This window comes from Antrostomus carolinensis, unplaced genomic scaffold (genome assembly GCF_000700745.2).
Source record: "Antrostomus carolinensis isolate BGI_N321 unplaced genomic scaffold, ASM70074v2 scaffold15161, whole genome shotgun sequence".
Taxonomy (NCBI): Eukaryota; Metazoa; Chordata; class Aves; order Caprimulgiformes; family Caprimulgidae; genus Antrostomus; species Antrostomus carolinensis.
Genome location: NW_010293605.1, coordinates 54,246 through 68,143, shown reverse-complemented (window position 1 = coordinate 68,143; position 13,898 = coordinate 54,246). Strand labels below are relative to the sequence as shown.

Sequence of the window (13,898 nt, the reverse complement as noted above, 5' to 3'; positions counted from 1 at the left end):
AGGGAAAGTAATTTGTTTCGGGCGTTAAGAAAAATAGAACATGTCTGCTGTCACCTGGGAGAGTATATACTGGATTTTTTTTTTTTCCACCTGTGAGGCCCTGAGGAGCAAATAACACTAATTCATCAACAGTCAACTCAGCTGACTAGCTAAAGGTTTAATCTTTGAGTAACAGAGCCACAATTTTCAGGAGGGTAATCATGTATGGTTTAATGGTATGCACCATTCCAAAAAGACACCAACAACAGATATAGCACATGCTGAAAATCCCATGACCATGAAAACACATTAAGTCTGCTTTGTCTTAGACACACAGCTAATATCATTATTACGTCTGAATCCATTGACTGCCATTACTCCACACTTCTTTTGTTCATCACCAGTTTTTGTAAGTTTAAAGATTTTGGTGAAAGGACCTTACCCGTGCCTTCTGCTCCATCTCCAACATTAATCTTTCATGTTGCTCTGCTATTGCCAGTGTTGCAGAATGGACTTTCTGATATATCATTTCCCCTTCTCGTGTCTGAAAGGTGAACAGCCCTTCTCCCGTGTCACACATCCTGCAGTAAGATTTAAACAGAATGGAAGGAAAAAAAAAAAAAAAAAAGCACTATGTAATTTTTATCTGACTGCTAGAAATAGTGCACACCTTGCAGTAGAAATTGCCGACTTTTGTAGTTAGACTCTGGGATTCTGAAAATCCACAGTTATTTTTACCATTGAGAGAGACATATTCCAAGAGATGTGCAGAACTTCATGAACATAACCTTTAAATTCAGTTTTAATCACCTTCTGGATAGTGAAAAAGAAGTTTTATCATAGAATAAAAAGTTGAGGTAATACAGTCAGCTATTTATGGCATTGTCTTAAATGTCTGCACTGGTAAGTAGGAGCTAAATTTACTGCTCTTAATCAGTTGATGCCAGAGTATATAGCACCTCATAACTCTGAAAAATTGACATTTTAAGAGAACATTGACCAATTAAAAATGCTATTATGGTTAATCACTATCAAGAAGCTGTATCGAAAGACAGCATTAAGAGGGTTAAATCATAACTGTCTTTGTTAGTACATTTATTTGAGGCAGTGTCTAAAACTATCTTGATAATTACAAAAGCCTTTCAGTCTGTTTGATAATAGGAACAGCATTTCTGCAGTATAAAATGATTAAATAGTGAAAAAAACAATCCAGAATTAAAATTTACTTTCTTCTTTTGAGATAGCAACTGCTGTTATCCTTATCTGTTATATTGTTGTGGGATTATTCTGAGGAAGAAGAGTGGTACACAGTAAACACAATGACAAAAAGGGCTAGGAGTGAATAGACAACAATGTTAGATTATTGAGTGACTATTACTTCAAGGATATATAATATGTCAAACACTGGTGCAATTCAGAATATTTATGTTAGTAGTTCCATTATATTACCAGTATCTGATTTCTGTATTTTTATAGAATTCGTGTAATTTTAGAAATTGAATGAAAAAATCCTTTTTATTTGGTCTGATACTTCCTTTAAAGATTTGCAGTTATCTGTGACAGAAAATTTTTGACTTGAGTCAGGGCTGCATAATATCCTGCAAAAATATGAAATTTTTTATTTGGCTTAAAATATCAGATTCCTCAATGTTTTGGTTGTTTATATCATCTTTAAGGACATCTAATTTTTTTAATATCCCAGCACCTTCTGCATAGCCCCAGAAAGATGAAGACATACAGAATTACAAAGCTTTTTAGAAAAAAAAAAAAAAAAATTGTCACTAATAGTCTAACATTCTAACAGGTTTTTAAATATCTAGTATCCTTAGAATTTGCATCCCAGATTCTGTATGATTATACACACATTAAATTTTACAAAATATTTTCCCTTCAAATGAACATATACATCTATACTGTTTTAAATAAATAATAATTTAAATGTCTCCTGCTATATTGCATGCATGCATACACACACACACTATTTTATTACAACTTTTTGAAAACATAATGTTTTTCTTCATAAGACTTATGTTTTTGTCAAATTAGAATACATCTTCCTACACATTTTTATTTCAAACCTTATCTGAACAGGACTATTGTGTTATATAAGAGACTTCTGAGAGTTCAGCAGTTAGTTTTGATTTCAAGGCTAACCAGTGAAAATAAAACCTTATTAACACTTCCAAAATCTTTTCCTGTTCACTGAAGAGATGTGCTTTGACGAGCCTCCTATACAGAATTTATGCCTGGCTGTGTTTGGGAAGAACAGAAAGTGTTGGAGGCAGAAACAGATAAAACAGAAGTGCTTCTGGAAAATATCTGGTTAAAATACTTAGTAATGATCAACTGAGGTGATGAAAAGAAAGTCATAGTCTTAAGAATAGATGATTCATGATATTATCCGTATAGATAGTATCCATAATTCTGGAATAAAAACAGTCTTCTCCATCCCAAGATATATATATATATATACCTATAAAATGCAGTCCACTTTGTAGAGGGGTATTATTTAATCATTATTAATATGATGTGCCAATTAATAGATTTTTTTTAAAAAAAGTTTGTATTAAATTCCAACAGAGATCAAGATCCCTGCTGTAAACATTTAAGATATTTTATATCCTTAGCCACAATCCTCCAAAGAGCTTCTGGTAGAAATAATATGTCTCCAGAGTTTTGCGACATTATAGCAACAGCTTTTCAGATCCCTCAGGGCATCATATAGCTGATACTCTGCTTTTGTGTAAAGAGATCTTAATAAAATTCAAACAGCGTGAAATGGAAAGTCTGGAAAAAATGACGAGGTTTCAGAAACTGAAGCAAAATATGATCTTTTTGTGGGTTTCAGAGGATGAAAAATCCTACAGGGATAAAAAGAAGGAAGCAGCCAACAGGATGTGATTAAGATTCAGGAGTTAAGCTGCTTCTTTTGACTGAGAAAAGCCTAACCACCACCACTGCTGATGGGATCAGGGTCTGTACCACTTGTGTGAGTCTGACTGGAGGCAGTGCTCCAGGCTGTGGCATCACCACCCCACACCTCACCCACCACCCAGGACAGTGCTGTGGGGCCCTGCTGCCCAACTGCATCAGGTGACCATGGTGGACGTGTCATGCCAACCTCAGAAACCCACTGATGGCAATCTTCCCGTGTCCAGATTGTGGGCTTCCCTAGTTAACGATGGATGATATGCACATAGCCACTCAAAACTGGAGGTGGAAGAGAGTTATGAGTATAATTTTTTTAAAGTGCTGAATGGCCCTCACTCACTTTGAAGTTTAACAGGGCTTAAAGGCCCACAGAACGAAGCAGTCAGTACCTGTATGTCTGACCTCTGTAAAAGCAAAAATCGTTAGAATAAAACTCTCTTTCTTCCATTTCTAAATTTGATTAGTAATCTGTCTCCCAAAGAAATGAATTCCTTTGCCATAGTGAAGTTTTCCTGTTTGGCTCCTCAGGATGTTATTGCTTTACTCAGATTAAAATCTGAGTTTAGACCTTCTAGTCTAGTCTAATATCTTCTAGTATTTTTTTTCTATTTTCTGTTATTCTAGTTATGACACCAAGTGCTGCAGCATGTTTTAGTATTAGTTTCAGTCTTTCTGGGACAAGGAAATACAAACTAAAATAGAAGCACTCCTAAGCATGATGGAGATGGGGACAGGGAAAGGGATAAGTGTGTTCTCCTAAGCTTAAGAATTTTGCTGAAAAAACAGAGGACAGTTACTCATCTGGCCAACGGGAAGAGACAAGCCCATGAGCTGAAACACACTTGTTCTATTTACAGCCAGAACATAGTCAGCAGAACAAATAAACTGTTTTCTCTACAGCCTCTACTTGATGCCAGATAACTGTCCATTTAAAGCAACATTTTTAGGCTTACCCTTGTTAATGTGTTGCTTTATTATGACTGAAAGTGAAATAACTGTAGGTAAATTCAAATTTCTCTGTGTTCAAAGCACACAGAGTTGTTTAGATGCATCCTTTTTTGGTTACTATGAATTATATTTTAAAATCAATCAAATAATTCCTGCTTGCAATTTTTCTTAAAACCTTTAAAACCCTATGTTTTCTACCAAGCTTTTAAAATGAAAAATTACCTTTTCCAAAGTGTAGATCAAAACTTGTCATAAGTATTACTTTTTGCTTCTCTGCAGAATAGTTTTCTGCATTTTTGATACTTAAACAGAAATTTGATTATAATTTTACATCAATTTATTAACATCTTCATAATTTTTACATGTCCTGGAACCATTTTAGAGAAAAGACAAAAGGTATGAATCTCTTTTCCTAATCCTTTCACGGTTACGTGCTGCTATGCAACCTACTCAGTATGACCTTCACTGTCACAAAATTTCACTGATGTTGTATACTTTAATTTTTTTATGAGAGAATTAACAGTCTGCAGATGCTTGAAAAATGCTGATGTTAGCTTCTCTATTTCTGTGTTTTCCAACTTTAAAACAAGAATGTCATTAACCTATGCTTTAGGATATTTAAGGATTCAATGCATTAAAATGTATGAAGTTCTTTCTTTGACTGAAATAGGAAAGTGCATTTTTTTCTGTATTATTACAGAATTATATAACAGGGCAGATAATGAAACCCGTAGATAAACAGTGTTGCAAATCATCATAAATTTTTCACTTCTTAAAATACTGCCACAGCTTTTCACAACCACCATTGTTAGTAGATCTGGCTCAAGAGCCAGGGAAAGGAATAGGGAGAAGGTGAGAGCTAAGCTTGTGACCCAGGACAAAATGGATTCAGAGATCAACAATGAAAGTTCTTCCTGTTACTCAGAGGTAGGGTTTCTGTTCAAGCAAAAGAGATTTTCCCACTAGTATTGCTAGTTTTTTTTCAACATTTCCCAAATTCACACAATGGTTTCCCACTGCCTCTACTAACTACAGTAACTTCAGTCTTTTAGGGCAGAATCAATATTATATATTAACCTTGCAGAATTCCCTTCAAAAAGAAAACGTTGTTGACTTGATGTGACCACCATTTACTTATGGTACTTTTTCCCAAATAGAGGTTCATGCTCTCATGTCATGGTTGAAATATTTTTAAAGTTTAACAGTGCAACATTGAGCGACCGAATGAGAGGACAAGAATTTGACAACTCGGCCTCATTTCACTGTTTTGGTTAAAGGTAAAATGCATTTTCAAAATAATGAAGGTTGTCTGAAAATTGAGATGCTCAGAAACAATGTCTGCTATAAGTCCGTGTTTTAAAATAAAGGATAAATGGCAATTGTAATTAGAAAATTTTTAGATCTTCATATATCTAAATCTGATTTTTAATGGGTTTGAATGATTTTTTACCCACAAATAATTTAACATTAAAGAAATAGTAGCTGATTTGTAAATTCGTTACTCAGAAGCATATAAAACTACATACAAATAACTAAAAAAAGTTAAGCATTCTCAAAAAGGCACGGAAAAAATAATTTCCAAAATTTACTATTAATAACTAATTACTATTATTAACTATAGCTATTAGTAACTAATGCATAATAAATTACTATTACTCTAGTTTAGGATTTCTAGTTCATTAAATAAAAATAGACTTTAAATTTTTAAATGAGAACAGATCACTAATAGGTATTGTTCAGTAATCAGAGTGCTAAAAGCTACCTTGCTTACTCTGCACTGAATGTGAAAATGTTGTTTACTCAGACACTTCAAGGTCCAGAAATGAAGTTAGCTAATACTTGCTTCCTGTATGTTGAAGAAGGTGCTACTTATGGGACCAGACCTATAACTGTCACAAGATGAGCAGTAAATAAAAGTTGGCCTTTCTTTCAAGCCTTGAAGCTGTGGCTGTCGCTCAAGAAAGAACTAATTGGTATGCAATATTTAACTCTGAACTGAGACATTTGTGTTACTACAGCTTTGATTTTCTAAAAAGTGTTGGATACTAGCAATTTTTCCTGCAATTTAATTAGATTATCAGAAGAGACACACAAACATTATCTTTCTTGTGACCATCTAACTTCTGTTCTTTCCTTGTTTGTTATCTCAACTTGAGCTAAGCCATTTTGACAGAAATCCTGTTTGTTCTTTGTATGCAAGGACGTTACACAGAGCATAAACTAAAGATAGGGTAGCTAACATGGACCTCACTAAGAATTTAATGCAAAGCTGCCCTGAGGGTCCAGATTCTTTGCTCACTCCAGCCTCCAACACATGCTAGCTTGCCTCCTCCAAAAGCTGTTTCCTGAGGGGGGAGAAAAAAAGGCAAGGAAAGCAAATAAACTCTCATATTTAAATAAAAAAGCTTCCTTAATACCTAGGAATACTTATCAAAAAACTGTAAAATAAACTATGGAGGTTTTTATAAAATTTTAAGCCAACTTCTATGTTGAAAGGATAGAAAAACTCAGGAAGAAATAGGAAAATCTTGATAAGAATCCTAACTTAAAATAAAGCAAGCAAAGAACAGATATATTTGGTGACATAACCACATAAATAGGATATGTATCGGACCTAGGAAACTTCTATGGGTGAAACAGAGAGAAGACAACTAATGGAAAATGTGCACAAAGTGCAATTAATTCACGTATAGAACTTTGACAGTAGACATGGTTAGAAAGATCTAAAGTTCGGACAAGATCTGTGAAAGGGGGGAAAATGTCCTTTGAAAAACCTGTGAAAGAGAAATGAAGGTCGCCAACATGAAGCACAACGATGATACAAAAGGCAACATCCAAAATAAGCATACACAGACCATCTAAATCTTCTGAGTGTGGCCTGCTACTCACACCCTACATGAATAATGAGTTAGATTGCCATGCTTTGCCATCAGAACTTCAGAGTTTTATCCAGAGCATCAAACAGGCACCCTGGTGATTTTACGATATGAGAAGCAAATTATGAAAATTATCTGATACATGAGGCATCTGCCTGCCCCCCTTAATGATGAATATTTACTAGCAAGAATATACAAGATCAAACAGTAATTATGCATGATATCTGCTAATTGCTGACTACAGATATTCCTCAAGTTGCCTCAAGTTGTGCCAAGGAAGGTTCAGATTGGATATCAAGAAAAAATTGTTCACTGAAAGGGTTATGAGGCATTGGAATGGGCCACCTAGGGAAGTGGTTGACTCATCATCCTTGGAGGTATTTAAAAGATGGGTAGGTGAGGTGCTCAGAGATATGATTTAGTAGTGGATAGGTATGGTTGGACTCAATGATCTCAAAGGTCTTTTCCAACCAAATGCTTCTATGATTCTATTATTCTGTGATTTATTGTCATGTTATTGCACTTCAGCTGAAGTGAGTAACTTTCCACTGTTCTTGCACATGCTCATGAGATATAGATAGAAGTGTTTAATCTTAAATTAGCTTTCTTTCATGTGGAACCTCCTTGAATTTGGTCTGAGTTAATACTGGGAGCATGGAGTATTACCATACGTCTGATATGGCTCAGTAAATTGATCATGGAGCTTAACCCTGAAGATTTGTTCAAGGTCAGATTTTTTATTTCTTGAGTCATCCTGTGTTTTCAACTAAAGGAACTAAAGGATCCCTCATTCCATCAAAGCAGCTTTCCTATTAAGACCATTTATGGTAACATATTGCAGTTCTGAGAAGGAAAATGCTCAGAGATGAAGCAAAAATGAGTGATGGTGATTTGCTCCCAGGTAGCTGAGTGCTAGCACTCAGAGGAATCCAGCGCTGAACAGAGAGCTTAGGCTGGAGCTCAGGAAAAAAACAGAGAGTTTATGATCTATGGAAGACGGGAGAAGCAACTCATGAGGACTACAAAGACCTACCCAGCAGAAAAGGACCTGGGGGTGCTGGTAGACAGCCAGCTGAACATGAGCCAGCAGTGTGCCCAGGTGGCCAAGAAGTCCAACAGCATCCTGGCCTGTATCAGGAATAGAGGAGTAGGGAAATTTATTGTCCCCTTGTGTTCGGCATTGATGAGGCTGCACCTTGAGTACTGTGTTCAGTTTTAGGCCCCGATACAAGAGAGACATTGAGGCTCTGAAGTGTGTCCAAAGAAGGGCAACAAAGCTGGTGAAGGGCTTGGAGAACAAGTCTTATGAGGAGCGGCTGAGGGAGCTGGGGTTGTTTAGTCTGGAGAAGAGGAGGCTGAGGGGAGACCTGTTTGCTCTCTACAACTACTTGAAGGGAGGTTGTAGAGAGGTGGGTGTTAGTCTCTTCTCCCAGGTAACAGAACGAGAGGGTGACAGAACGAGAGGAAATGGCTACAGGTTGCATCAGGGAAAGTTTAGGTTAGATATTAGGAAACATTTCTTCACAGAAAGGGTAGTCAAACATTGGAACAGGCTGCCCAGGGAAGTGGTGGAGTCACCATCCCTGGCAGTATTTAAAAGACAGGTAGATGAGGTGCTTAGGGACATGGCTTAGAGATGGGATTGGTAGCGTTAGGTTTATGGCTGGACTCGGTGGTCTTAAAGGTCTTTTCCAACCACTATGATTCTATGATTCTAAAGTCTTTCTCCAATATTTCCTAGAGGACCTTAATACTTTCCAAGTGATAGTTGCACATCTTTTTAAGATATTATATGCAGTCATGGTAACAAAAATCTTATGTTCTAGTCGGATGAAAATCTGCGTCTTTCTGAACAGAGATGCATTACCCTACAAATTTCCCCTCTAAAAGGGGGACTTTTTGTGTGAATAGTGTTTTTTCATGAGAAGATTTTTTTTTTTTCTGCCTAGACCAAACAACAATTTAAGTAGTATAATATAACATAAACAAAAATTTTCTCACAAAAACATGTTTTTATTTCTTTTGTCAGATGGGAGATATTTCTGTACAGTACTAGTGATAATTATGCCTCTTGGGATATTTTTTCTTCTCATTGCCTGTTCTGCCTCTACAATCGCTGTCTCTGCATTGCCCTCTGTGAAAGCACGTTTAGACCAGTGGGGCATATATAACACTGCTAAAGCTTTAGGGACAATAACTCATTCTTGCATGTCAGATGCTTTCCACTTTTTGCTTAATGGAAGTGCAGAAAGAAGGCTGTGTCTTTCTCTGGACTATATAAATGATTGTCCACTAGCACTGTAATTCTCTAATTCATTTCCACCAGGTTTATCCCCGTCCATCATAAGACAGTGGAAAAAAATGGTTTTTACTTTTTTTTCCAAGGTTTAGTTTTGATAAGGAGGATTCTGTCTGGAATTTGTTTCAGACAACTTTTATTTGGTTGCTACCAAGCTTTCCCATTTATTCTCATTAAAGTGTTCTTATTTATATTAATTACTGTGATATATCAGAATAAATGTAACTACTGCTGAAGAGTTAAAGACAGGAACTCATTCTCAATACTAGTTACAGTATAAAAAACCAGAAAAGTTGACTTCAATAAAGTCATGCATAAAAGGTAGAATGTGGAGATTGGCATGTAATTATACCCATAGGCAAAGGTAAACATGCTGCGCAGAGGCTCTGTTTTCTATTTCTTAGACCCTAGAAACTAAACTATAGTCAATAAGAGAAATGGTATTCTGGAGTCTAAGTTGAATTCCAATACTTCACTATGACTAGAACTACATTTTTTTGTCATTTCCTGCTTATAGACTAGTTTCATAAAACATGACCTAGGCATTTTGATAGGGAAGATTGAACTGTGCTGTTTGTGCTTTTTCACCTCTAAGTAAGAAGGATTCTAGGTTGCACATGCAAAATACCCTCTTGTGTCAGTATACAGTTCATATTGTTTCAGAAATCAGTGTAGGTAATTAATGCACATCTATATGCAAAACAACCCGCTTTATGGAGAATTTTGACTCTTTAACATTTTTTGAAAAAAAAAAGTAATCACATATAGTACACAAAAAGGGAATTTATAAAAAACAAAGAAAGGATAATAAAAATCAATTGTTGATATGTTCTTACATACACAAGATGTTAGCATTTTTGACAGTTTAAGTAATAGAACAAACATTAAAATGTTGTTCGGTAATTATTTCTGTTGGTTTTTAAAGCTTAGGTCTTGTTGATAAAGATGAAATGCTATTGAACAGTGTCTTAGACAAGTACATATTCTTACCAGCTCTGTGAAAGATAAACCAAGAACTCATATATTTTATCATTTTAGCACAGAAGCTGCAGTTATGGCAGACCAATTAAAAATACAGATATTGCAAAGACTACAAATAGCTACATTTTTTTTATTAAAACTTTTTACTTATCATGGTTTGGCTATTATTTTTCATCTCACCTTTGAATAAGAGGCATATAAGTTCCAAGTCCTGAAAGCTGGTGTCATATCCAAATACAGATATTTGCCACAAGACTTCTGCCACCCTATTAAGAACTGTTATTCCCCAATGTGGACAAACACACCCCATAAAAATATTACTCAGTTTCTCTTATTGTCTTTAGTAGCAGAACACTGCTGAAGCAGCATTAATCTACATGAATATAGTTGACTTTGACCAATACATAAAAGTTAGATATAAAACCTAAATAAGGCCATTACTGGTTAAAATAAATGATAGTGTAATAATACAGGAGCCTGTGGCATCACATCACTACTTACTACAACAGAAGCAATCAAACCTAGTGTCCCAGGGTCTTTTTTTTCTTCTTTTTTTTTTCCTTTTGGAGTCCTAAAGCCACTGTTATGTTTGGACTAATCCTTGCCCAGGGAGTTGCCGATGGAAATCCTCTTTGGCGATACTCACTAGAGTCTGAATTAATTAATTCTGACACAACTCTGGACTTACTTATCCTCTCTCTCTCAGGAAGTGAGGAGTTTTGTAAGAAGGAGGCAATCACCAGTTAAGAGATGTTAATGGTCAAGGAACTAATTTGCATATGTATAATTGTACATTTCACCTAATTTTTGAGGAACTCGGGGTGCTCAAAGGCTATGACACTGGGCACTTTTGCACATATACCAACAACATTTAGAGCAATTGATCATGCTCAACCTAAAAGTTAAACTAAAAAGAATTAATAAAAACCAGTTTTGCATTTGCATATACCAACAAACATATGAAGAATTTAAGACAGGACTACGTTCAAAATGATCTACAAGAGGATTTGTCCTATAATGCCTCAATAACTTCTCATCTGTGTATTGAATGCTGTTGGAAACACAACACAGTTACCATGATGCAGAGAGATACTGTATTTTTGTCATTACTCTCCTTTTTATTTTCACAGCAAGCACAGGAAACAGATATTTCCTGTATTTTGATCAAAGTGTAAGAATATATCCACTTAAGAAGAGGAGGAAAAATTTCTGAAAGGTTGAACAGGAATGAACTAATACAATTAACATTTTTTGATGGATGAATAATGCCAAGACAATAGAAGTAAAAATTATTAATGAACAAATATTAAGCCAGGTTTGGAACCATAGAACCAGGGAAACGAAAGTTAATCAGTCACACTTAACTAGAATGTGTATTCAAAACATCACTTTTCCCAGTTTATGTAAAACTACTGCCGCATTCTCTCATTTCAAAAGTGGGACACACAAAGTGCAAAGAAACGATGAAAGGAACACACTGAGCACTCTATGCTGAGCTTTTTGACTACTTCAAAATAAGCATTTCAAGTGTTCCCCTTCTGTCTCTTCTGCTTTTAAATGTACCATCAATAATGGTTTGGGCCACTTAAAGCATTTATGGTCAGTCACTCTCTGAAACCTTCAGTACACCCTGATTTTATTGTGATGGGGATTTAAGCTCTTCTGTCTTCTTTCAATGTAATTCTCTCCATTTTCAAGGTATGAGAGCTACTGCTTTGACCATTGTGGCCACAGAGGAATTTTCAGGAAGTCGTATGCAAATATTATGGGCACACAGGGCTGTCCAGAGACACTCACCATGCTATGTACATATACTAATGAGTAATTAACATATGCTAATGATATCCAAGGACTCATCAACACTAATCTCAAATCTGGCAGGTTGTGGATTCCAGTTTGGGAGCAGCATGCCACAGCAGCAACCCCTGGGACCAACAAAAGCACCAGGGATAAGACAAGATAGGGATTTGTTTAAAAAAACAGAAAAGCTGTATTTCTCAGGTGCTGGCAGTAAGAACTGAAGATCTTAGCTGAATGTCACATTTCTGGTCTGATCTTTAACTAGACATGCATACAACCACAAGCAGTCAAATAATGTCTTCAGTGGGAAACTGGATGTGCAATAATAACATCAAAACAACTGCAGAAAATATACAGCCCCTACCGTAAGTATAAAACATTAATTGAACTTACATATGGTATTTAATTTAGAGAGGAAACATGACTTCCCTCCCACTTGCTTTAACATCTCCTCTTTGATATAAGCCAGGCAGAAGTGTAGTAGACAGATTTTTCCTGTTCTCTCAATTGCAAACAGCAGCAAGCCTATTATGGATCAAAAAACTCGCACTGCATTCACCTGGCATGTCTGACTCCAACTTGTGTATGATATCCTTGTGTTAGTCCTTCCAGCAGTGGAAAAACTCTCTGTAAGAACTTCTCATTAGCCTGATAGCTAAAATCAATTGTAGTTTGTTTAAGTAAGTAAGAGTTGGATAAAGGCTTGAGTACCCCCAAATTTTTTTTGTAAAATTTTGTTAGCTCAAAAAAGACACTCTTTTCTATCACACAAGTAAGTGGGTAGGCAAAGGTACAAGTGCATAAAAGGAGTGTAAAAACAAAGAAAAAAAAAGAGTCCTGCAAAATAAAATAATCACAAAGAATTACATGTATCAAATCACATAGAAAAAGGTCAGAAAAAGCACACAAAAGGTTGAAAAATAAGCAGAAAGCGGTGTTTACTGTTTATAGCTACATACTTGGGCTCCTCACATATTTTCCCAGAAACATCTTCTTTCTAAAACTTCATGGGATGCAAAGGCTAGCCATTTTATGATGTTTTGATAACTGTATATTTCCACCTCTGATTAACAGCAATCAGTTATGCTGATTAGGTTCTCTTAGCTGCATAAGTACTGTGTGAAACTACTGATGTGGTACTGGATGAAGGCACGTTTTACGCTCTGTAGTGAGGATTTTGCTTAAAACCTTAAAAAAGGTTTAAGTAAGAATGGAAGAACTGTGACCATTGTGTGTACGTGCCACCATCTGCATAGCATGAGATACTACTAATTGACAAGAAATGCACTTTCACAAGTCCACCAGAAGAGGGGAAAAACAAAGACTGCAAAACAAAATTGGGATAGTAGAATCTAAAAGTATGAGATACATCTTCTCTAATGCATGACATTTTTAAGCACAGCATGTCTGCTCTCCCAGGGAATGTGGGGCATCCTTAGAAAGCAAAATGAAAAAAACAATCATCCTTTGCTGTGAAAAAGCACTAGCAAGCCACCTTTACACTGGAGCTTACTCGTCTAGTTCAATATTTCAGAGTTTAGGCTTGTACTGTCCTGCACTGCCTTAGTAATATTTTTATAAGAAATTTATAACAGCCAAGGAAACGCTCTGAACAGTGGAATGTGTCAGTCCCTTCTGTCCATGATTCTGTATGCCAGGCTTAAAAAATCCATGAACTATACATGCAGTACCTGCTGGCTGCATCAAACATTCATATATAGCTATCCAAAAAGGAAGCACTATAGGTGGCAGAAAAGAAAGGGTGAAGATCCCTTATGTACAGAATGATATATAACAGATATTCATAGCTCTTATGCAGCAAAAGGTGACCATGCCTTCCCTGTACATTTACACCAAATAGCTTGGGCATGTTTGCGGCTATTTAATGTGTTCCATTAAAACTCTTTAGAGTATCCTAGGTAACATTTTTAAAAGTCTTTTCAAGTATTTCCCCATTTTGTCTCTCTGGAAGGATTTTATAGGTATCCTTCATATCATAGACAGAATATTAGTCCCAAGATAAATGCTAATATACATTTCTATTTCTGTGTATTGCTATTTCTGATCTAATTTCTCTTATGGTC

At 35.9% G+C, this 13,898-nt stretch overlaps 1 protein-coding gene across 1 annotated transcript in view; it reads right to left on the bottom strand.

Annotated features, from left to right (window-relative positions):
• Positions 1-421: 421 nt before the first annotated feature.
• The window catches only part of LOC104532205 (docking protein 6), a gene marked incomplete at both ends in the record, with an annotated part of 63,591 nt that continues 50,114 nt past the window's right edge, over positions 422-13,898 (bottom strand). Inside the window, one exon of the mRNA XM_010177344.1 lies at positions 422-560. Within this exon, the coding sequence (XP_010175646.1) occupies positions 422-560 (139 nt within the window). The remainder of the gene's footprint in view (positions 561-13,898) is intronic.